The sequence below is a fragment of the Chinchilla lanigera genome, unplaced genomic scaffold (assembly GCF_000276665.1).
Source record: "Chinchilla lanigera isolate Chin_1 unplaced genomic scaffold, ChiLan1.0 scaffold00009, whole genome shotgun sequence".
Taxonomy (NCBI): domain Eukaryota; kingdom Metazoa; phylum Chordata; class Mammalia; order Rodentia; family Chinchillidae; genus Chinchilla; species Chinchilla lanigera.
Genome location: NW_004955410.1, coordinates 21912657 through 21929156, shown reverse-complemented (window position 1 = coordinate 21929156; position 16500 = coordinate 21912657). Strand labels below are relative to the sequence as shown.

At 37.5% G+C, this 16500-nt stretch overlaps 1 protein-coding gene across 3 annotated transcripts in view; it reads right to left on the bottom strand.

Moving 5' to 3' along the window:
* Hdac9 (histone deacetylase 9) overlaps positions 1–16500 on the bottom strand; it is an 885718-nt gene that overhangs the window by 2873 nt on the left and 866345 nt on the right. For 2 of the 3 annotated variants that reach the window (XM_005377344.2, XM_013510571.1), the window contains 2 exons: positions 12568–12715; positions 5832–5957 (listed from right to left, as the gene is read on the bottom strand). In XM_005377344.2, the coding sequence (XP_005377401.1) occupies positions 5832–5957; positions 12568–12715 (274 nt within the window). The remainder of the gene's footprint in view (positions 1–5831; positions 5958–12567; positions 12716–16500) is intronic. The other variant, XM_005377345.2, reaches the window with a different exon arrangement.

Sequence of the window (16500 nt, the reverse complement as noted above, 5' to 3'; positions counted from 1 at the left end):
CTCTAGGTAATTATATTTACATATTAATAAATAAAGAGTGAATTAGTGAGGCATGATCCTTTAATATTTGCTTTGGAAGAATGGGGAAAGTAATGCTCGGGAAATGTAGGGGCTCTCACTTTCCTCTACACGGACTTAATGCCCAGGTCTCCTTGATTTAGGAAAACAGTCATGGGAAAGGATGGGTAAGAGAAGACATACAGTCTTTACCAGCAAGTGAGGGGAGGGAGTAAGTTCATAGCTAACCATAAAATAAATTCACCAAAGATAAACAAAATTCTTATATTTCTCCTTTAGTTAGAACTTCACGTTCTGTGATTTTTAAAAGTTTTGTTAATTTATACTAATACTGTTACTTAAGACATTTTCTCTCATTTTAGTTATTTAATTTTTTATTTTTATACACACAGGTGTCACTTTGGCTTTTATTAACTCACTCACTAAGTATTATATTTATTAAATCTATCCAGATAGTCATGCTTATCCAGTCTATAGCTATTTACTACTACCTGGCATTACACTGGTATGCATACACTACATTTTAACTATTCATTCCCTTACTTATGGACACAAGGCCTGACTCTAACACTATTCATCTACTATTCTAGCACTATTCATCTACCACTTTTCATCTACTACTCTAACCCTATTCATCTACTATTCTAACACTATTCATCTACAACTTTATCTATTAATAGGATAAAGCTGTAGTAAACTTCCTAGTACATGTACTCTGATGACTGCAGATGGGAATGTCTGTGGTATGCACTCAGGACTGCTGGATCATGTGTTTTGTGCACACCCAGTGGTGCTAAATTGTTATTCTGCATGGCTGCTATAACTTACCTACCCATATCTGGGAGGACTCCAAAGTTCACATCTCTAATGCAAGCACTATCCAGTTTACTAACCTTTCATTGACTCTTCAGATGGGCACTATTTTCCCTGGCCCAGGTAAACACACTAGGAACATATCAGTGAATAAAATGGACAAAAATCTCTCTGCCCTCATGGAACTTGCACCCTACACTGACCTTATATTCTAACCAAATGTTTACCATCTAATACATGTAAAGCAACATTTTTTTGCTGCTTAAATTTGCATTTCTTTGATTGCTAATGAAGTTGGGCACTTCTTTATGTCTCTAAGTAAACCACACAACTCACAATAAAAGAGAATCAAATGACTCATAATTATGCTATGTGTAACCCTGGGTTTTTTTGCCTTTTACTTTGTTCTAAGATTTTTGCACTTATTTTTATTGTATTGTTTTGTCATTATGTATTCTGTGAATTATATTTTATGTTTTCTCTCATTTCTACCTTCATTTCTTTGGTTTTCCTTCCCAACTGTTTCATATATATAATAGACATTCCATACATACTTCTTGAGATGTTTATAACATATATTGGGATGACTTTTTATAGCTCTTCAGAAGTAATTTAAGACTAAAACAAGAATTTTAGCAAAGCATAAAAATTCCAGAAATGTTCATTTAAATTACAACCGCACACCTGAACATGTGATTTGGAAATATGTATGTATGAGAGATCATATCAGAAAGATGTACAGAACTACAAAGCAAAACGAAAGCAAATACAGACATATGTTCACATACACATAGAATCCTACCACCATACAACTGGCTGCAAATTTCTTTTTTCTGTTTTTTATCTTTTAATTGTATAATATATTCTTCCCTTTTCCTCTCTTAGCTAATGCAGTCACCATCCAGCTACTACAATTTTTGCTTTCTTTTTTTTGTTACAATGCTGTGGATCAAACCCAGGACCTCACACATGCTAGGAAAAAATGCTCTACCAGTAAAATATAACTCCAGCCCAAGCTTACTACTTTTGACTTCTTTCTCTCCTCTTTTGGAAATTTCCAACTATACTTTATTCTTTAGAAACTTGCCTACCATATTATTGTTTTATCGACATTTCTTTACATTTCTTCTACTATCATTACTTACCTTCCTCATCACAACTGTAAGAATTTCGTGGCTATTTCATTAGTAGCATGCTGGTCCCTCTACTATACCACTGTCTTTTAGAAACATAGACCTATGCTGTCTGGCTTTGATAGCTTATTATTGAAAACAGGATGCAATCCACATTCCTATGGTAATACTTAAATTCCCTCCCAGTGTTGCCACTCCCATGTCTTTCTCCCCTGCCTGCCTACTCACTTCTGTGGCTCCCTAGCTGCCCTGGCATCCTTGTTCTCCCTTGAGGGCTACACTTATGTACTAATGTAAGCCAAAGGGGCAGGGCTGCTAGTCATAAGCTCCTAAGAGGGAAAATAAGTTAATCAAACATGCATAAAAATACATATGCTTTTCAGTTGTGTTGTGTATAATAATATGGAGGGATAGAGGAGACATGAGAAGGTATAAATTGAGAAGGGGGGGCCAGATCAAATTTGTGAGGTTGGTGGTCAGTGAACATGTTCTGAGAAGTGATATTTGATCTGAGATCTAAAGCATAAGTGGAAGAGAATGGCGAGGTCAGTTAGGGTTGATGGGAGGAGGAAGAGGCCAAGATTAGTATTCCAAGAGAGAGAAAGTATGTGTCAACAAAGAAAGCCTGGTGTGGATGTGAATATATACAGAGGCTGCCAAAAAAATGTATATATACTTCAGGAAAAGAAAATAGTATGATGTTTCTGCAACAGATAATGTTACCTTTGTATGGGGGACCCCAGAGGGTATTGCATATTGCAGAAAACCCACCGAACTGCCCACCAAAAAGTTGAAACTGCATGCACAACAACCTCAATGACCAAGGTTACCAAGGAACTGCAGTTCACTGTACTAATAAATGTCTGGAAGCTAGTGGCTACCATTTTGAGTATCTCTCATAATTACAGAGGCCAAAGGTAACTTGTATGAATCTCATGATGTCTCAATAAATTTAGTACTACATATTATACAAGTTTTTCTTTTCCTGAAGTGTGCACACATTTTTTTGGCAGACTCTCTCTATATAAAATATTCATGACACATTTGTATATTCATCAATAATGCAGTTCTATTCACAACAACCAAGAGGTATAAGTGACCTAAACATTCACAGAAAGATGAATGGAGAGAGAGAAGATGTGACATATACTTACAGTGGAATATTATTCTATTATTTAAAGAAGGAAATCTTATCCTATATTAGCACATGGATGAACCTTGGGACAGTATGCTGAGCCAGTTACAAAAAGATGACTAGTGCATGTTTCCACTTCTATCAGATATCTAGAATCGTACAACCTACCAGCAGAAAGTAGAATACTAGTTGCTATGGGCTGGAGGGGAGGTAAAAGAGAGGCGCAGCTGTCCAATAGGCACCGAGTTTCAGTTTTATAAGATGAACTTCTGGAGCTGTCTTGCACAGCAGCATGCATATAGGTAACATTACTGCACACTTACAGTGGTTAAGTTGGCAAGATTTATGTGTTTTATATCACAATAATAGAACTACCATAGCATTTTATTCAGAATAACCCCGAATCGGAGATAAACCAAACACTTATCCACAGATGAATAGATAAAATATTAGGATATATTAATACACTGACATAATGAACAATAATATAAATGAATAGATTTCTGATTACTAATGACCTGGATAGATGTCAAAAATATTATGCTTAGAAGCATGAAATAAGCCAGAAGCATTAAAAACCAGTACACATGGCCAGGTGTGGTGGTGCACACCCAGAACTTCAGAGGCTGAGGCAGGAAGATCATCACGAGTTCAAAACCAGACTTAGCTACACAGTGAATCCACGGCCAACCTGAATGATATAGTGAGACCCTGTCTCAAACAAACAAACAAACAAACAAACAGTATCTATTGCATAATTCTACTGAAATAAAATTAAAGAACAGACAAGATGACGGGATTGTGCTAACAGCTGGATTTTGGGAGGGAGTGGCACTCACTAGGAAGAGCTACAAATAAGCCTCTTGGGGTGTTTTTAACACGTTCTCTCCAAGTTGCTCTGGATGCTGTTTATGAGAGTGGCACAGACACCAATGTTTGGATCTGTGCACGTTATTATAGGTAAAGTACACCTCAGTTTGAAAAACTAAACAAGGTCGTTGTTGTTCAAACCCAGACCAAAAATCAAAGAGAAGAAATGTTACATATAAGACATGAATAACAGGTGATGGTACACTTATGTAGAGCTTATGTGTCTTGTTAAAGATGATGGTCTTCACGTGAAAGGAATTCGAAAGAATCAAAGGGCTTCCTGCAGAAAGGTGATAGGATTTGCTTTCCAGTTGTTTGGTTTTGAGGAGCTTTCTGATGCCTGTGTAGGGAATGGATAAGAAAAGAAACAGAAGTGTGTGGATGAGAAACGAAGGTGGTTTTGACTGAGTATTAGCAATAAACATAAACAAACTTGAAAGAGTATTCAAGTTATCGTCTCTATCTTGGATGTCTTTATTCTTCTTACTAGGTAAAATCTTGCATATTTTTTTGCCCTCACCCAGTTGTCCCTGTCACTGTCATTTGTTTCCCAATCTTTGGCTGATGTTGTCTTCTTTCATTCTGCACTATCTCATTGAATAACCTGCCACCTATTATATTTTATTTGTTATATTTGATTCTGTTGTAGGAACAAAGCCCTCAATGATGTCTCTGACTTGGAACTATGAATATGCTACCCTGCATGGCAAAGCTGACTTTGTAGGTATGAATAAGGTTATAAACCTTGAAGTGGGCAAATTATCCTAAGTTTTCCTGATGTGTCCAATTTAATCATGTGAACCCTTTCTCACCTGCATTAAGAGAAAGGGATGTGGTGACTGAAAAAATCGGCAGAGAGGACAAAGCCACCAGTTTTGAAAACTGAAGGAAAGGAGCTGGGAGGCAAGGAATGCAGGTTGCTACTAGAAGCTGAAAAAGGCAAGGGAACGGATTTTCCCCGAAAGCCTCCAGGAAGGAATGTATCTTGCCAATACCTTGATTTTAGCCCAGTGAGGTCTGTGTGAGACTTCTGACCTACAGAACCTTTTTATTGTTTTAAATTATTAAATTTTAGTAATTTTTCATGGCAGCAGTAGAGAACTAATATAATTTTCAAGTATGTGAATGCTTTGAAGACAATTTTGTGAACTTGATTCCCGGGATTTTTTCTGGCACACAGAAATAATCAGAAAGCATTAAAAGAATGAATGAATTCGATGTTCTCATGTGTTCTTTCTCCATATTCTTCGTGTTGGAAGATAAGTCTTTTAGGTTATCAGCACCACTTCCATACTTTTCTATGCCCTTATATGCAGTTCCTTTCTCCATTCAAGAAAATACTTGGATAAACACCCTCCCTCTCAAGTTTCCTCAGCCAAACCATCTTTGTGATGTGCATAGTAGTGGTTCTTATTCACCAAGACACTTGCAAAAGGGCATAGTTAATGTGTAGTGTGTCAATCACATATTTTGAGAAATTACTTAAAAACACAGTAACACCTATTCCTCAGAAGATATAAGTGAATAAGATGAGACAAGTAAAGTTTAGATACTATTACAAAGGGTTGTTACAATTTCAACAATGTTTTGTCTTATAATACATTGATTTATGCATTCAGTAAACATTTTGTTATTACCCAATGTTACGGTTTGGATTTAAAATATCCCCTAAAAAGCCTCATGTCCAGAGATGGAGCTTTTGGAAATGATTAGATCATGCGGGTGCTATACTTATCAGGGGACCAATTCATTGATGAATTTCATAGCTGAATTTGCAGTTAGAAGGTGAGGCTGGTCAGAGGAGTTGGGTCACTGGGACTGTGACCTGGAGGAGTGTATTCTTATTCTCAGCTCTTCCCTACCTCTCTCTTTTTTCTGGCTGCCCGCTGTTCCACAGCATTGCCTCACCACACTCTCCCAGCATGTCCTCTGCCATAGTGCTGGTGCCACGGAGCCAGATGACCATGCATTGATCGAACCCTTTGAATCTGTGAAGAAAAATGAATCTTTCCTCCTTTAAATTGTACGTGTTCAGTTAGTTTTGTCCCAGCAGTGGGAAAGCTAACACAGAGTATTGGTGCTAGGAGTATTAACTGTAACTGTACTTGACCTTGTGGTTCTGAAGCTTTTGGAAGTAGTTTGTAAAAATTTGGAAAGGCTTAGAAATGCAGGCTACAGAAGCCCTAGAATGATATATGCAGATCTTGGTGGGCAATTCTTATAAGAGCTGCAAAGACCAGCTGCTGATGCAAATCCAGACTCATGAGGTTTCAGATGAAAATGAGAGTTCTGTTGGAAATTGCTACTAGAGGCTGTGCATGTCTCATTTTGACAAAGAGTAGTCTATATTTTGTCTGTGTCCTAATACTTTATGTGAGGCTGAATGTAAAGATAGCAGACTAATTGGTCTGATAGAGGAAATTTCTAGGTAGCTTGACATTCAGCCTATGATATGAGCATTTCTGGTTGCCTTTAGCCAGATCTACAATAAGAATAAGCAGCTAAAGGCAGAGCCGAAATTTGTGAAAACTGTGCAGTTTATACAGGAAGGAAGCATATGTAAAATTGGGGCCAAGGAAAGTATGGTTGCTGAAATATTAGTGTCACTAAAAGAAGCCAAGTATTTTGCACCAAGACAATAGGGAATATGATTTGAAGGCATCTCAGGAATTGGCCAGACTCCACCCATTGCATACTCGAGGATAAAAAAAGGTAAAGTCCTTTAAAAGACTTTGCTTTGAGATGAGAGTCCCACGGCATCTTGCTTTTCAGATCTGCAATCTATTTAGTAGAACTGAACTGAGCAGATATACAATCTACTCGGTTCAACAATCTAGATATTTAGGCCACTGAAATCATGGTCCAAGGGGGTGAAGCTACTGCTTGAACTTGTGGCTAACCTTGGTGTTGCTCATGTTATTCTGGTTTTACAGGCATGCAGAATACAAGAGTTGTAGATTCATGAAGGCTTCTACTTAGATTTCAAAGGAAGGCCTGGGAGGCCAAGCAATATATGTGCCCATGACAAATGAAGCTATGAAAATGAAGTCAAGGTGCAGTGGAGACCCCAGAAAGTTGGAGATACCAGAAACGTGGACTGTCTGCCAAAAAACGTTGCAGGCAGTGAATAGAAAGCCCAGATGAGAAGCCATGCAGACTTCAACCAGACAGAGCATTCAGGTGGGGCTGCCCAAGGTCTTTGGTACTTACATCTCACCACTGTATATGTGGTTGCAGGATATGGAGTTACAGGATTTAATGATGCTCTGCCCTGCTACATTTTGATCTGGCTATTTGCCTCTTCCTCCATTTTACTCTGTGCCATTTTATATTGGAAATATTTAACTTTTTTTAACTTTAAGATGCATTTTGAGTGAAAAGTTTGCCTTCAGGCTGAGAGAAGACTTCAGACTTGGGCTTTTCAGCAATGTTGGAACTGTTAAGACTTTGATGACTCTTAGAGATGGACTAGATACATTTTGCATAATGAGATGGACATGAATCTTTTGGGGAACAGAGTGGAATGTTATGATATAGAGTTAATAATTTCCACAAAATCTCATGTATTCAGAGGTAGGGTTTGGGGAGGTGATTAGATTACGGGAGCATTGTCCTCATCAGTGCATTAATCCACTGATGACTTCATACCTGAATGTGCTGTTAGGAGGTGGGGCCTGTTTAGAATACGTGGGTCACTAGGGGTGTGACTAGGAAGGGTGAGTTCTTATCTCTGGCTCTCTCTCTGGCTCTCTTTCTCCTTTCCTCCCTTCCTCTTCCTCTTGCCCGTCTTTCTCTTCCTGTTCTTCTACTGTTGCTGTCTCCTTCTCCTCCTCCTTCCTCTCTCTCTCTCTCAGCCAGCTAACACAGATTAGTTAATTAACAGTTTATTGTTTAGTAATTCTCTGTTGATCTCTTACTTTTAATGACTATATTGTTGATTTAACCAAAAGCAGTGAAATGTATAGATGTCCAGGTACAGGTACTACCTCAATATTCTTCTCTTACAGATCACTGATCACTAGATCATGAATAACATAGTAAGGAAAGAAAAAATAGAGGAAACCAAGGAATAAAAAAAGTCACAAATCTTTATTAAGTATTTCCTATGTGTTAGGTGTTAAATTCTTTTTATTTATTTATTTATTTTTTTTTTGTCTTTTTGAGACAGGGTCTCGCTGTGCAGTTCAGGCTGGCCTTGAGCTCACTTTGTAGCCCAGGCTGGTCTCAAACTCACAATGATCCTCCTGCCTCAGCCTCCTCAATGCTGGGATTACAGGCATGTGCGGCTGCTAGGTGTTAAATTCTTAAAACATATGATTTCATTTGATCCTCATAACCTTATGAAAAAAGGATAATACAGTTCAGAGAAATAAATGACTTGGCCCTAAGCATACAATTATTAGGTGCAGAAAGACTAGGCAAGCTGAATGTAGATTCAAGCTCTGTTCCTCCTCCAGAGTGGAAGGGCAGGAGTATAGGAGGAGAAGCAAAGATGAGCTGGAAAGGTCAAGTCATCATGAATCTCATTTTATATATAGTTCTCTTTCATTTGGTTTCTGTTATGGTTTGGTACTGGATGTCCCCACAAAGCCTCACGCAGTCATGGGGCAGGCTTCCAGAGTTTATGACTGATTTATGAGTGTGAGTGCTACAGCTGCCCTGGGGCAGATAGTTTGCATATAATGTAAGGGAGGGAAAGAGGCTGCTTGCCGCTGCTTCTCCCCTTGTGCTCTTGCTGCTTTTGCTGTCTTCCGCTGCCATGAACTGTTGCCCTCTGCCATGTGCCACTCTGCCTTGGAGCCAGCTGAGTGTGAACTGAAATCTCCACAAACCATGATCTAAATAGACATTTCCTTCCTTAATTCTGGGTGTCAGGTATTTTGTCTCAACAACAAGAGAAAAGTAACTAAGACAGTTTCCTTTTTACAAATTAATTGCTGCTTTATAAGGAATGCAGAACTGAACCTTAAAAATACATAACGAAGCACTGAATTTGTACTCTAATATACTTAGTCAGATTTCACACATGCTCCAAGACCATTTAAGACACTGAAAACACAGATAAACTGATGGTTCCAGGAAAAGGAGGAAAGAAAAGATAAGCAGGGACATACTGTTCTTACTTTCAACAGGAGCTTGCAAATCTCAGCCCACTTTTCAACTAAGGCTTTGTTGACACTGGGAGAAAATTAAAAATAAAATTTATTTTGGAATATTTGCCTGCTTAGATAAACAAGCATTCAAAAGGATGATATTATAGAGAAAAATCAGAAACCTGAATGATTTTTACACTAACTTTTAGAAGGCTTCAATTGGAGACATCACACCAGTGATATTTTAACAAAGTCAAGTTTCTAAATACATTAAATAAAAATGTGTATGTGATAATGGTCTGCTTTTCTACATAACCAAGTTTTTAAGTGGAGTTATCAAAGGAGCTAATGATGGGTTATTCAAAGCAAAGGCAAATGATATTTGGGAATTTTCAGTTTATTGTTAGATTTTCATATGCATAAACAAGATAAGTTACTCAAACAAGACAAAATAGCAAGATTTGGAATCGTGTTTTCTCATGCTTCTATACTATATGACTTGAAATCATCTCTTTCATGAGAAAATTTGCCAAAAGTAGAAAATTAAATGATTAGACAACTATATCAGATTTCATTAAGAAAATCTAACACAATTTACACTACAATCAAATTGGCATTTAAAAATTTAACTTTCAGTTTTTGTTTTGAGTTTAAAAAAATAGTCAGGAATTCTGGAGTGTAGACACACTCCTAAAAACTTAAGTTGATCATTATGAAGTCTTGATTGCCAGAAAAAGCTTTTACTTGACCTTCAACAGAGCTTGAACCCACATCCAAGAATAAATCCAAGTACCATATGACCTTTCCAAAATAGAAGCGTTTTACAATAGATATCTAACAAATGCAGACTGCAAATCTTTCAAAGGTATATTTTTCTAGCAAACAAGAAAAAAAAAACCTGACATCACAGTTCTTGCTTTAAACAATTTAATATATACAACTGGGCATACCTATTTAATCTTTTTAAAATATGTAAATTGAGTCCATGGAGGCTTTGTTGTTTTTTGCTGACCCATCATTCACTTCTTTCTCACTTGACTCATTTACTACCCCAAAATTTGAAAACTACAATCCCAAAATGAATTCCACACATAAACTTTTTCCTAATAATTCATTCTTTAGGGACCATCAATGTAGTTATAAAAACAAAATGATTTTTTGCACTGTGTTGCCCCCCCCAACATCCAAGAAAAATGAACAGAAAATACTTACAATGGTTCTTAGCCAGGAGCATTTTATCCCTTATTCACTAGTGGTAAATGAGTCAGATATGAGTTGGCCAGGAAAAGAGCTGCTTTACCCAAAATCTGAGTATGAAATGAGTCATCTCACTCCAACACCAATGTATCCTCCAAAATAACCGGCAAGAATTTCCTATAAAAAGAATCTTGCCTTCACTCTTTTCCAGCCATTTAGCTCTCTGATTTTTTTAATTTTTCTATTTCCTGTGTGTTCGTAATATTGCATTCATAACAAAGACCCAGGAACATTTCCATCTCTTCATCTTACTTTGAAAGTTATCCTGCTTTACCGAGTAGGGGGAAAATTTGGTGGCATCCCTGACCAAGAGGAAGTGCTATGATGGCCTTAAAGTGTCTGTTTGTCTGTCTCTCTGTTTCCATGCATGATTCAATTGAAATGCAGGAGCCAATTCTAGAAGAATTTTTTTTTTTCTTTTAAAAACAAGAGTGCAAAAGCATTGAAAATATTTCAAGTAAAACCATTTTTCTCCCATAAAATAAATCAATCACAATAGGTACAACCTGTGTATGACTAATAAATTAATGTGAAACCAGGCAACAAACTTCAGCTCTGCTTTCCTGCATTTTGGCCATTACATTCACAATCTTTCTCCACCATCAGATGAAGCTTAAACATCACTATAGACTGAAGCGGGGGTTAATTCCTGTAGATTATCAGGAGCCAAGCACACTGTTTACCTGAGGATAAACAAGTATGCTTAAAGGGTCAATTCCTGCCAAAGGGCTGAGATTGTTATGTTACTGAGGCTCATAACATCATTTATTATTGTTAATTATTCTAAGCTCTGCAATTTTATGGGCAGAATTACTTACAATTCATTTCACTCAAGTTGGAATTTAGCCTTGTTTTTTTCTACATTAAATGAATTCTAAAGAATAGCTATGCTCCTTTTATATCCAATACTAACAGATGTTAGTTTCCTCAGTTTTATAGCCCTCTGATGACAGACAACTAACTGTTTCTGGCCGTGGGAATAATTGCAACACCTTTGGATTATGAACTTGGTTCTGCTCTTAGCTGGGAACAGAGGGGGTCAGTTCATATTATCACAAGGGCAAAATACAGTTTTCCTTTGGCTCCCAAATATCATAAGAGGATTTCTAACTCAGGAATATATAACCTTTTCCCCTACTGAGAATCTGTTCCTCAACTGAGTGTAGTAAGAGAAAAATAACTGCATAAGAACAAAATCTCTTATTCAATTTATCTATTGCTTTTTGTCCAAACAAGATGTTAAATCCATTAAACTCTGAGTATCCCATGAAAGTGAGAAAGCTAGACCTGCTCAGTTCTGTGCATTCTTGGGAAAACTGCCAACCTAGGCACTAGTAGCGGGATCTGTGTAATTAATGGCGATGTTATGGATGGGGAGAGTCCGATTTCCTTCTCAGAAGCAATTTAAGAGTGTGAACTCTAGCAAAGCTTTCCCTGATTCACTTTTACACTGAGGAAATGTCACCTCGAAGGCAGCCATAGAAAGCACCAGTGTCAATGTACTTTTGTGGTGGCTTTGGTCACAGCAGATTTTAAAGAAATCTTCAATGTAGCATTGTCCCCAGACCAAGGTGATGGACATGAATATGCACAGACTGTCAAAGATTCCTTAACAAAATAACAAGCCAACCCCATCTTAGCTTAACTTCACTTTTTTCTCAGAAAGCTATGTTCATTTGAAGACGAACTGGGCCAGTTTATTTTTTAAAGTGAAAGAAATCCAACTCAAGTCTACACTGTTCTTCACACATATTCTCGTTTCCTTCACAGACAACTTCCACCTTTATCCAGTCCTTTGGACCACAAGGACAATCACAGGGGAGTGCATATAATTACCTTCAGCTTCTGCTTTCCTTTCCCTTTGTTCTATTAGGAATTACAGAATGATCAGAGGAAGAAAGAGAACATTCAGAAAAACAGAGATAACAAGTGAATGAAGTTAAGCTTACAAGCAGTTCTGCTCACAATGATCTGCTCTAAATTAGCCAACAAGAAGTGATTTTCCTCATCAGCGATCTCATCCCCTCTAGGTCCCTGTGAAAACACACATGCCAGTGCCGCATTTCCCATGAAGTGTGAAACAGATGAATTCACCATAGCCTGAAACATAACTGTGGCATCCATGGCTTTGGAGAAAACAGGCGGGAAGGCAGAGGAGACAGGTGAAGGGAAACTGGGAGGAGGGATCGTGAACACCATAGATGAGCCTGGCCGTCCCAACCATGATTCCCGCACACTGGATCCATACCTGGTGTCTTCCTGAGCAAAGCGCTGTTCCACGTCCACTGTCAGGGAGGCCAGAGCTGAAACAGTTTCTGTCTCCTCTTGCAACTGAGCACCAGGAAGAGCACAGCCCCTTGGCACAGCCACCATCCTGACCGACTTCCAGTACTTGCCTAGAGAAAACATTCATCACACTTCATAGGAATTTTAGTTAGAGCAGTAGTAATCAGAACACTCACACAGGTCCAACTTGGAGCAGTTGTTAAGTGAAAATTCTCTCTGCCACATACAGTTGTAATTTGGCTTCTTAACCGTTAGGATTAAGTCTTTTTCTTGATCTAAGAATGCCAAGTTGTGAAGTACTCATATTCCCAAGCCGGAATCTGTCCTTTACTCAGAGGGTAATAAATGGAGGAATGATCCATGGTCTAATGAACTCACTAACAGACTGACAGCTGTCTGCACAACTAAGTAGGCAAACTCCAGGCATCGTGCCCCCTGGGAAGCTCTCAAGAGACCTGGAGGTAGAAATCTCCTGGAGAAAATCAATGAAATCGTAATGTTAAAAACTGTCACATGAGCCAGTAATTTTTTTTACATGAAATGGGAATATTACAGAAAGAAGGAAAGCCCAGCAATGCCAGCATGAATCTAATGACAACTTTGCCAGAACAATCAGGTTTGTTAGTCCTGGATGTTCTTTCTTTCTCAACCCCAGGGTGTGTACTAGAACAATAACTGGTTTAAAACTTTAATATATGTACTCGCTGATGTTGGAATCCATCCATACGTCATATTGACGTTTCTTTCTTTTTGAGAGAGAGGAGGAGAATGAGAGCAAAATAGATCATTTCATGAGAACGTGCCAGTGGGAGAAATAAGAAGGAGCAAGGTCAAAAGCTTACTTCAGCCCCTAAGCTATTTTTGTGTGTATGCGAAGCGGTGAGTAGCATCTAAGCAAAGCAGGAGAATGTCCTTAGGTGACAACATGACTCAACAGGTGAGAACATTTCTGCAGTCTGAATAATTAGGCAGGAACGTGGCATGCAGATAGTTTATTTTAAAAAAAGATATAGGCCAGTCTTTCTTTAGTGGAAAGACAGAGAGGTGAATACTGGGTCCCACAGTAAGGCTCCAGATCCCTCTCTGTCTTTGGCCTTCCTTGTCATGTTCCTGAAGCTAACTGGGACATCATTTATTTTTATTGGTATATCTTTGTGATACATGATATTTATATTCAGCTTGTGAAACTGGTACCTACACATAGGACATATTTCTGCTTCTTCAAAGAGGGTCATTGCCTCTAACCCTTTGAAGTGCTGACATTCATGGGTGGCCCTTTCTCATCTTACTGCTTCACTGAGAAATGGATATAACATTAAGGCAGGAGTATTAGTCTTCCACCCATTCCCCACGTCAGTGAGAACTTGGACACAGGTGTCCGTTATTAGTTGCTGTGATCATCTATTCCAACCAAAGGCTGACACAAAGTTTTTAATTAGAACGAACAGTGACAATCCTGTCAATAACATACAAACGAATGACTTCTTCAAAACTAAGGCTGTGCCAGAAGCTGAGAGCACAGAGATGCTCCTGGAACTAAGAAATGCATAGACTATTTGAGACAGCTCTATCACTTAACAGTGGCAATTCTGTATGTGAAAGTCTCATATTATTCTTGAGAGGGAATAAGAACGTACTTACGGTATACTTATGGTATGGTATGGTATATGTACTTATGGTAAATACAAGAAGACTAATAGAAAAAAATATTACTTGACCAAATATTTGAAAGAAGAGATGAACTTAGTTAAGATACACTAGATGGAGGCAGTAGTGCTGGGGCATCTCTGGAAGAGAAAACAGTACATGCAGATGTATAGAGACTAGTGTCTGTGTAATTTATTGGGAATAGTTAGCTGTTGAGTATAACTGAACACAGGAATAGTCTGGAGTGTAACAGATAAACTGCCCTTATAGGCCAGGGCTAATTAACACACAACTTTGTGTACCATGCCAAAGATCTTGGACTCCAACCAATGGAGAATGAGCGGCCACTATAAGCAGAAGAAGTATAGAATAAGGTTTCTGTTTTTAAAAAATATCTCAGGGATATCATGGTGATGGACTGGAACACAACAGCAAGAAGACCAATTGTGTATCTTGACAAAAGTCTAGGTGGTAAGTAGTGATATCTGAACTAAAAAGAAAGAAGGAAAAATATATATGATAGCTAAAGCAATTGTACTACTAATTTCTATTATTAATTAGGAAGTTAATGCTTAATTGTTTGAGCAATTGTTCATGCCTATATCTGGTAATCTTTTCTTTTCTTTTTTTTTTTTTTGTGGTACCAGAAATCAAACTTATGACCTTGCACTTGCCAGGCAGGCACTGTGCCACTGAGCTATATTTCTGGCCCCTGTATCTGGTAATCTGAACAACTACTTTGAAGATAACATTATGCAATATAACAACCACTATTAATTTCCTATCTTGTTTTGAAGTTCTGTATCATTTTTATTGTTTTTTTTTATTCTTTCTAAAATAAAAGAAGTGGCTGAATAGAAGTAAGAGAATTCTGAGAGATTGGGGAAGAATAAAAATGTATCTTAGCTTGTTGTTTGGTATCTCCTACAGCTTTCAAAGTTGTCCCTGAATCAAGAGTTACATTCCAACTCCCGAATTTCTCCAAAACACTAAGCAACTATATCCTTATCCCAATCAGAAATGCTGCCAAGAAGGCAGTCTGAAATAAAGTCATGCTTTCCAAATTAGAGACCCCACATCAATCCTGGAGAAGTCACTGGGTAAGTATAGAGAACAATTCTGACTTTTAAAAAACGATAGCTGTGAGCGCAACGACTATGAGAAGTTTATTCTTGTTTTAATTCTCCATGATTGTGATTCTTCTGATCTGATGTCACATATCATTCTTTGATATTACAGTAACTTTGTTATGGCAGAAAGCCTTACTTTTCTATGAGCTTATGAACTCTTGAAGAAACCACAAAGCACATACTTTCAGATAACATGGCATATCTAGAATAACCAAGATGTTTTATTTTCAATTCAACTTTTCTTTAAGAGAGCTCTTGTCATAAAGAAAACAAATATCTTTACTCCCAAAAGATGATAACAGAAGATACAAGTGGTTAACAATAATCATTAAGAAAACTGACCAATGTTTAAATATTGGCCCACATGCATATGAGTATTGAGAAGGATTTTAAATAGTTAATACTTTTTTGGATAAAGTTGAATATGTACAAAATACTAAGTTAAGATTAAATATTAGGAGTTTCATTTTTATACAAATGTATAAGGTTTCTTACTCAGAAATCATACAAAAACTTTAAATTCAATGTGGCCTGTGGCAAAGTCTATAAAAAAGGTCAAATTTTCCACATTAGTAATACATATTTAGATCACTATCTCTAGTCATAAAGGAAAATGATTAAAATGAAAGTAGGTATAACACAGGCTATGCAATATGTGACCAACTCAAACCCTATAATTTATGAGTTATATTTTCATGTGCTATGTAACTTTTTTCTTTTCAGAAACAGATGTGTATGAGAATCATATCTATAGGTATGGGGATAATAACACCATTAGAACATGAAAGAAGTGAACCAAGGTTTACTACTAGAGTTCTCAGGAGCTGCTATTCATAAAGTAAAATATTAGTGTCCAGTCACCATTGGGTTCTTCTGCTATGGCAATAAAATTGGCAAGAGAGGAGTTTTCCATTAAAACTGGACATGCACACTCCCTCTGCAGTCATACCCTTTATCCTTATTCGTTTTTCCCACTATGTAAATCTTCCTTCTTTTCAGCACTTCTTAAAAAAAATGACCATTCAGCCCTAATTATTCAGCAGTTTTGTTTTATCTGGCAAAGGTAAAGCAAAGAATGAATCCACAATAAATGTACAAAGTATACAGTGGAAAGCAAA